The sequence below is a fragment of the Pieris napi genome, chromosome 5 (assembly GCF_905475465.1).
Source record: "Pieris napi chromosome 5, ilPieNapi1.2, whole genome shotgun sequence".
Lineage (NCBI taxonomy): Eukaryota > Metazoa > Arthropoda > Insecta > Lepidoptera > Pieridae > Pieris > Pieris napi.
In genome coordinates, this window is record NC_062238.1 from 12,451,555 (window position 1) to 12,460,837 (window position 9,283).

The 9,283-nt window shown below is 34.3% G+C and overlaps 1 protein-coding gene across 2 annotated transcripts; it reads right to left on the minus strand.

Moving 5' to 3' along the window:
• Positions 1 to 347: 347 nt before the first annotated feature.
• Positions 348 to 9,138, minus strand: LOC125049865 (matrix metalloproteinase-25-like). Of its 2 annotated transcripts, XM_047649362.1 has the most exons (9): positions 8,935 to 9,138; positions 8,216 to 8,368; positions 6,702 to 6,811; positions 5,878 to 6,036; positions 4,857 to 5,128; positions 2,907 to 3,094; positions 2,234 to 2,378; positions 1,288 to 1,548; positions 350 to 825 (listed from the first exon to the last, which is right to left on the minus strand). In XM_047649362.1, exons 1-9 carry the CDS (start codon positions 9,028 to 9,030, stop codon positions 674 to 676), a joined length of 1,536 nt encoding a protein of 511 aa, XP_047505318.1. In that variant the 5' UTR covers positions 9,031 to 9,138; the 3' UTR covers positions 350 to 673. The 2 variants fall into 2 exon arrangements, with proteins under 2 accessions (XP_047505319.1, XP_047505318.1); XM_047649363.1 differs by lacking the exon at positions 5,878 to 6,036 and having other exon boundaries at positions 348 to 825.
• Between the last annotated feature and the right edge of the window lie 145 nt (positions 9,139 to 9,283).

The following is a 9,283-nucleotide window of genomic DNA, read 5'->3' on the forward strand; positions in this document are numbered from 1 at the left end:
AAAAAACATATATTTTTTTATTCTTATTATATCTATTAACTAGTAAAATCATGAAGTATTGACTTAATTATGTTATTAATAAATAAGTCCTTTTACTATCTAAAGCTCAACAAACAACGAATTGAAACATGTTTTTCGTTTCCTGTAATGTTTGTTTCTTTGGACATACGAGGTTATCATTCTACAGCGACGATATGTCTCTGCACTGACGGAACTTTTCTCTTCAGTAATACACGTTTCGTAATGATTTGTTTTTCTTGGTAGTAGTGATCAGCCAGAAGTACCTTCTGACGTAAGGCATGCCAGCTTCATCACGATGTTTTACTTTACGGTACGAGTGTTAATAGTACACAGGCAGAAACGTATAAAGATGCCCGTGATTCGAATGCTCGACCTCACGGTTGATAGGCGCATGTTTAAGTTAAAATATATATATTTATATATGCGCTTTAGTTTAGTTCCAAATACGTCCACCGAGCGTTACTCAATATTTCCATTCAAAATTAATACATACAGATTAATGCTAATTAAAAACACATTCCAACGATTAATATTAATCCGGGTTCTTGTAGCCCCCAAAATTAGCTCATACAAACTCCTCTTATCAGTAACTATCACATACATTTGTAAAACCTGTCACTTAGATATGTATCTCTTGAAGTATAACGCCTAATTATGGTTCATCATTAGTTAGGTATCTTCCCATTTCCGGCGTCGCTTCGCAAGGGAACCATATTTGCGCTGTCGGTAAGGGATAGTATTCGTGTGCTTGAATTAATGTGTTATCAAATCGCCAGAAACGTGGTCCTTGGAAGAAAAACGTATCTGAAACCATAGTGAGGAGAATACATAACGATTTTTATTTTAACACGGGAAAATTATAGATATAATTATGAGAATACAGAGAATTTTATAACGAACTGTTAACTATCTCTTTTGAGATATAGTAATGCATAGTATTAATCAGGGTTGTGGGTTCGATTTGGCGAAATAATAATTGTTTGAAGTTTTAAAAGGTGATCATTTAAAAAATATCAACGAAACTGACTTTGTTTGACCATGTGGGGGGAGGCTGGTGGTCTGAGATACAAGCCCTGCTTAGTTCAGTCACCAGTCTCTCACAATCTTATAATGTTTCCTTGCGACAATATATCTGTTTCTTAATATTAGTTAATATCAATGTAAGATTGTGGAGAAAAATAAAGATTTTTTTTTTTTTTTTTTTTTTGAATGCATATAAAAAGCGTAATTTGAAAATACAGAGACGGTGATAAATACATGAACTACCTCCTTTCCATATAATAGCTGCATTAACCGGCGCAGGCACTTTTCTCCACGCTGACATCATCTTTGGGTATCCTCTATCCATCTTTTTTGTATCCTCATTGTATCGCCAGAATCTCTCTTCTTCAAACAGGTAGGTCTTATTATTATAGTTAGATATGAAGACTGTCGTCAGCTCGGATACTTGTGGTGGGACGGAGTATTCTGTGATCCTCCCGCGTTTTATTAAACGAAATCGAGAGCTGAACTCCCAGTAATGTCGGCCTAGAATAACATGGATACAATAAGAACATTGTTGGCCTAGCGGCTAAAATGTGCAAGTCATATAGTGAGTTCACGAGTGTGTTATCATAGACTTCTGTTAATTGTGCACGTTTAACACTCGTATACTCGTATATACAAAAGCATTAATAAAAAAAATCTTGAAACAAATACGGAAACATGAGGCCAAGCTCAAGTTTTAGCGCCTTTGATTTTTTTTATTGATTATTTAAACATATACGTAGATAAAATACGAAACAAAAGGTAAACAATATTGCTGGATAGCGACAGCTACTTTTAACAGACTGTGATTGACTGAGACAGTGAGACTGCGATGTGTGTTTATACAGTGATTCATTTAGTACAACGTGATTTGGTATGTATATTTATTAAAGGCTATGTTTATTAAAAAAGATGCTACTTTGATATGTTAATTATTAAGTACTTTTAAATTATTAAACAACAAGATTTTGCTCTCTTTTATCCTCATATTAGCTATCAAGCATTTTTAATACACCAAAGTAATTAACTAAGTAACTACGTGTCAGGATAGAGAAAAGCGTTTATGGGCAGTTTTGGCCGCGCACCACGACTATGTCGATCCACGTTCCCACTAAAGTATTTTTCATCTAACAAGTGCATAATGTTCGGCCTAAAATGACGTATGATAGTGATGAGAAATACTTACTCCAAAATATGACTATATGTCCATTTCGTTTCTCGTAAATCGTTTTAATAACATTAATATATTTTGGTAGTCCAATAAACACGTCGTGGAACTTTTTCGGGTATCCTTCTTCTATCTGTTTTCTTTCTGTCAACACCCACACCCACTGAAACATATTCCATGTAAATGTTAACCTAGTGTCTGAACAACGTGGCTTCTGAACACACCTTACGCAGAAGGAGAAGCTACTGAGACCTAATAAAAGTCATAATTTCACTCATTCATTCTCATGCTTCCACACACGAAATCATGCACTGACGCGTGTTAAAATTATTAGATGCATTTGTTATAAACAGTTTAAATCGAAATGTAATAATAAAAATATATTTAGTACCCTAACACAGGTATTTTTTGCTTTAAAGAGTTCCCAAATCTTACACATTGTAATGCATACTCGATTTTTTCGAGCACAACTTACTCGTACGGTGAAAAACAAATAATGTGTTAATTTGTATAGTTATTTTAATCCATATATTTAAAATAACTATACAAAAACATGTATGTAAGTTTTTGAAAGTTAGATTACAATGTTCAAAAGAGAAATTGATATCTAAGGAAATGTTATTTTAATAACCTATTATCATTCAAGATAAGCTTAAGACTTACAAGCAGCTTGTAAGTCATATATACCAACCTCTTCTTCGAACACAAAAATCTTTCCCTGTATGACCTGTATCGTGTCATAATATGTGAAGCAGAGATCAGGAATGTCATCTTCATCTATATCAGCTTTCGTGAAGCGAGGCACAAGAGACGAGCGGGAGACCACTGCCTCTGTTGTCTCCTCCGAATCTTCTTTGGAGTTATCATTTGTTACTGAAGCTATAATTGAGTTTCAATTAAGTAGTTTAATTCAACTTGATACAACCAACAAAATTTAATTCAAGAAAACACCACATCGCAATTAAGTAGGCAGTGGAAACAGTTTAAAAAACTATTTAAATATACACATCAATATTTAAAAGCTATAAAAAAGGTAAAACATGAAAATAATCTGAAAATTCGAGTGAATGCTGTCTATATTATACCTACGCGAGTACTATAGATTTTAAATACAATTTCTTTAACAGTATACTTCTATAAAATCCTCATTTTACAGACAAAGTCATAGGTACATAGTGTAAATATGTAAGCTTGATAAGTACAGTAGAACCTCGATAAGATAAAGTCCAAGGGAAACACACAATATTTTATGTTATAGAGGTTTTAAGTTATCAAGGTTCTATGTCAGGTAAAGGCTAATATAGAGGTATGTACATGTTTCTATGTACCCTTCCTCCCATTTTTACTTGAATGCATCAGAAGGATGGAAAATTAAATATGTAATCATATTTATTCACATTACTTACATTACATAAAAATAAAACAACAACTAAAGGTTTAGTCTACTTAAAAAAATCTGTGATTTTCTTTTGTTTTAAAAAATTCACTGTTTCTAAATCGATTTGATTTTCAATGAGAAATAGAGAGGAGAATACATTAACACATTAACTTATGATGCAAGTAAGTCGTTGTCTCAAAGCTAACCGCCGCAAAGCTTTGAAGAATTTAGATAAAGCAAACAATAGGTTATGTATTGTTTACGTTAACAATACATTAGTAAACACGTGCAAGCAATAAATATCGAAACCATTTGTTTTGACACTCTTATAAAATGACTCATTCACAAACAATTTTATGTTATAGAGGTTGTGGAAACATTTCTTTTAGTTACTGAGGGCCTATACAGAGATTATTTATTTACGTTATAGAGGTTGCGTATTTTAAGTTATAGAGGTTTTGGGCTCTGATGGGAAGGGAACATAGTATTTTTTGAAGTAACAGAGGTTTTTATGTTACCGAGGTTTACGTTATCGAGGTTCTACTGTATATCCTTTATATTTAGGTAGTATAGCATTACAGAGTTCCTCAAACTTAAAAGAACTTACTCATATAGGTAACCAAGTACACTTATGAACGTCAACAGAAAATATGTTAAACTGATTCTAAATGTACATTTACTACCAGTTCGCAAGTCAAGGGCGTAGAGCGGCCAAGAAGAACTGGCAAGAAACTCTCCGCCACTCTTTTTAATTGCCAAGTTTTGAGTCATACAAATTGTATGAACTGGAGTAAATCCATCCCAAAGATTAGGATCATTTATATAATCGTCGTTTAATTTTTAACACCCCAAATCTAGTTAAAAGTCTTATAGTAAACAAGATACATCTTATACCACGTTTAGACTCAGAACTCGCAAAATTGCCTTAATACCTGCTGCAATATCATCACCTGTGAGTGTTCACAATCAGGGCGTTTACTCTGTAACTTTCAATACATCCCGATCTCAATAATGAGTTTTGGTACCGCCCAAAACCAAAGTTGTGACATCAGTGCTACGGTTATTGACAGAATTACATCGAACTTCGAACATACAAACATGTCGGGATCTGTATCACTGTTGTTATTGGAAGTGACACAGTAAGGAGTTCTTTACTCTTCTACTGAACCACTCGAAACAATGGCAATTGCATCGGCAGCGCGCTATTTACACTTTCCACTTCCCTGTCCGAACAGGGCTTAGTGTATAGTAATCAATACTCACAATACAACTCTCGCATGCCCGATATATCATCCTCGTGCAGCTTCTCCACTGGCACTTGGTAATACGGGTACATAACTGATGCCTTTACATTCGAGTGTGATAGGCCTAACGCATGGCCTATTTCGTGCACTGCGACCGCGAAGAAGTCAGTCACATCTTCATCTTCGTCAACAGGATTGTCAGCCCACAGCTCGTCATCATCAAAATGCATCGCGCCGTGAGGGGGCGGAAATGCGTGGGCCACTACACGGCCTGGACCATCAAACGGAAACCTGTAAAATTTCAATTAACAGAATAAAACTCCAATTAAGCTATTTATAATAAATACAAGAATCTTTTTATAAGAATTATATCTATATATATAAATGTTATATGTCACCGATCGAGCTGAAATTTCAGAATGATATATAATCCACATCATAGATTGTTTTTTTTTTTGCGTCAGACATATATCCGCCAACGCGAAAAAACAGTTTTTTTAACGACCAGCTGTGTACTCGCTGAAAACCGCAATAGTACCTAATGTCGCAGATACATGAGAAACAATATTCGTTCCCAATTACATTGTTTATTTAAAAAAAAAAAAAATGAATAACGTGGTGGAAGCAACAGTTTTAACGGGTCCTTTCAAATGTGAAGATGTTTTCATTCCTCGAATACCCATAATCCCGACCGATACACCATTTCAATTTAAAAGATTGCAATTTCCCATTCGATTGGCATGTGCCACAGCGAAGCGTACTAACTACAGCTAGTTTTATATAATTAAAATTAATATTTGATATTTTTATTCAAGAGAATTTTAAGATATAATGTAGGTAAGTCACGCTTGACTACAATTTTTTTTTAAAGAAATTGAAAATCATCAGCTTCATACAATTCTTCTACGAATAATTCAATATCATCACTTTTCGCTATTTTACGCTTCTTATTGAATGACCTACAAAAGACAAAACAAATATTGTTTACAGAACAAACAGTTGTTTAGTGTTTATATATGTTTTAAAATTTCTAGACTTACCCATCACCGTGGTCTTTGTTGACGAATGAAACTAATATATCTGGTTTGGTATCACGTTTAAGGAAAGTCAGCCCTCCATGGGGGGCCCACACTGCAAGACCAGCATCCATCAATGCCTCCACTCGAGATTTTTCGAGGGTGCTTGTTCCATTTAAAACACTAAAAACATCGCAATCGAAACTTATTAAGATTACTGTACGGGTGCTACTTGTGGTGACTGGTCGAACTTGAATTCGTGTATGCGGTGATGTTAGTTATTATGTATTCTCGTGTTGGCCCCACGAGAATGTAAGTGCGTGCTATGCCATGCCTACTGCTGATAGAGGACAAATCTTTGTTTTTTATTTTTAATTATTATTAATTACTTAAGATGTCATGTGACATGCGTTGCGTAAAACAAAAAATATTAAAAAGAGTGGCGCAAAGTTTATTATTAGTTCTTCAAGTCCGTTCTACGCCCTTGTTTTGAGAACTGGCAGTTAATGTAAAATTAGAAGTATTTAATATGTATTTCTTTATTGACGTTCATAAGTGTAAATGAATAAATTATTTTTACTTTGTATATTAAGTAAGATTACCAAATATCTATAAATTCTGGCATGATGTTTCTCGCACTCCTTCAAAATGGCTTATTCGATTTTTATGATTTTTTAACGCGATTGGAACCCGGTGCGAGGGACAGCAAGCATCGTCTACACGAGTAGTAGTTTTTAAATCTTTAATTAGCGCCTGTGCACTTGAACCCCACGGCCCAAGAGTCTCTACTCCAAAGGGAACAAAATCTAAATTGGAGGAAAGACTCTTTATGTATTTAATTATTTGACCTGTAAGTGATTGTCTTCTTATCCCAGCCCTGTTGCACGATATATCTCTTGTGTCGATTGGAGGAAGTAGTCACGATGTCTTTTACGCCACATCGTTTCGTTTTGAACAGCTGTAAGAGAGTTCTACTTGAAAATTGTCATATTTATAGATAGTACGTTTTAAAAATAAAAATAAATATGTTTATTATGGAACATAAGATACATGTATCACTTATTCCACGTCATTAAATTTGAATTTGTAGGCATCCCTACTCATCGGCAAAGAAGACAGAGGGTGTAGGCCGAGAGAAAAAGCCGGCGTAAAAAACTCTCGGTACTCTTTTAAAATATCAAATCATCAAACAACACTTATTTTAAAACAAATATCGCAAATTAATTAGAGGTAGCCTGTCTAGCACTAGTCCCAGGCCCTTTTATCAACTAGATAATTAATCGTTGACTTTATAGTAAGCCTTTTTACACAGCTTTTCTTTAATACATTTCTTAAATTTATTGAAAGGCAGAGATAAAAGAGCCTCTGGGATTTTATTAAAGAAGAGTATCCCTTTCCCCAAAAAAGAATTACTAACTTTAGATAGTCTAGTACGGGGAAATTGCAGCCTGCGTTTGTTCTGTGTGCGTATGTTCTATTCTAGTAAACTTATCACTATTTTTGTATACATACATAATATTTTCATAAATATATTGCGAGGGAAAGGTAAGTATATTAATTTCCTTGAATTTATCTCTAAGAGATTCCCTACACTTTAAATTATAGATTGCACTAATAGCCCTCTTCTGCAGGATGAAAATAGTTTAGACATCAGCAGCATGACCCCATAATAATAAGCCGTAAGTCATTAAGCTATGAAAGTAACTAAAATAAACAAGTCTAGCTGTGTCGACATCAGTTAGTGAGCGAATTTTTTTAACCGCGTAGGCTGCAGAACTAAGTCTCTTCGCCAATCCGTTAATATTTAAACTGGCCTTAACAAGCCTGAACTTCTTCGGGCTGTTTTAATTTCGACGCAATTGAAATTACTTTGGAAACGAGCAAAGTTAGTTTATAATCGCGCGAATGTTGAGAAGTCCTGAATGAATTCCAACCTTACTCTCTGTGTACCAATATATTTTTCTTGCTTACACGCAATACTTTAAAGGTGAAATTAAAGTTATCCTTAGGAATGTCTCAGGTATTTCGTCGAGACTCAGCGTTTAAGTATGACTCCGATATGTCAAATCCAATACGTTTTAACATACAGGAGTACGGAAATAAATAAATTATATGGATATCGTTTAACACACTACAAGTAAGATAGTAGTTAACGTTAAGTTAAACTGAAGTATTTCCGAACCAATTCGATTAGGGTCCTTCAAGAAAAGAGCGTACGAATTCTTAAAAGGCCGGCAACGCACTCGCGAGCCCTCTTGCATTGAAAGTGTCCATGGGCAGCGGCATTACTTAACATCAGATGAGCCTCCTGCCCGTTTGCCCCCTGTTCTATAAAAAAGAACCTAAATAATAATTAACTAGCCTTTTCAGTTTCTTCATCAATTTCTCCCGTTGGCGGCAGTCCGGCGAATGCTTGCATCCTTCTAACGCCATCTGCTATCGCCTTTTTTGTGTAGGTGTAGTCGACGCCTTTAATTCTCTCTGGGAGGTAGCCATATTTAGTCAAGAACTCTTTCTGAAACAGTGTTAAATTGTAATACCTTGTTTTAATCTATACTAATATTATAGAGAGTAAAGATTTGTATGTATATATGTTTGTAACGAATTGGCTCAAATATACTCGACCGATTTTAAAAATTCTTTCACCATTTGAATGCTACATTATCACTGATTAATATAGGCTATTTTAATTGCATGAAAAAAAGGATCCCTACTGAAAGTACAATAATGGTAAACAAGGTGTAAAAAAATTTCAATAAAATATCTTTCATCGCATGCGCTGCGAAAAATATTGATGATAGAACAAAAAAAAATTGCAGCATCCATCACCAATCCATGGGTACTTAAAAGAATATTATATGAATGAACATTAATTTAAAATTAATACCCAAACATGTGTACACCTAATCTACTACCATGGATCAAACATAATCATTATTATGTTGAGAGAAACGTCAAGTATTAAGTGAATTAGACACATCACATACAATTAATTACGTAATGGTAAAACTAATAAAAATAACGTGTACCAACGAAAATTTACTTATGAAATAAATAGGTCACTAAAAATGAAATTGTTACCACGGACAGAACGGTGAGTTCCTCTTGAAGAGCGCTTCGACAAGTCACCGAACTAAGAAAAAACAGCACTAAATAAAATTTCACGTATATATTCATCGTGATGAAGAATCTAAATGACGACAGACTAACAAAACTTGAACTTTGACATGAGATAATGTTATTATAATTATAGATGTAAACGCCCTGCCGGACATGAGTAATGTATTGAAATGATCGGAAATGCACATAAATCATTACTTTGTATGGTTCATCGGAAGCTGGATATGATATAGGAGCTCTGAGCCTCAAGGAGTTAAACTATTTGATTACAATTATTATTATTACAGGGACTAATCTAATAAAAAATTGT

What these genes read in the sequence shown, in the direction of transcription:
- LOC125049865 (XM_047649362.1), bottom strand. Translation starts at nt 9,030, where the DNA reads ATGAATATATACGTGAAATTTTATTTAGTGCTGTTTTTTCTTAGTTCG. An exon ending in TTGATGAAGAAACTGAAAAG is followed by an intron (nt 6,812 to 8,215) that starts GCTAGTTAATTA and finishes ACTCTCTTACAG; the next exon opens with CTGTTCAAAACGAAACGATG. An exon ending in GGGCATGCGAGAGTTGTATT is followed by an intron (nt 3,095 to 4,856) that starts GTGAGTATTGAT and finishes ACTCAATTATAG; the next exon opens with CTTCAGTAACAAATGATAAC.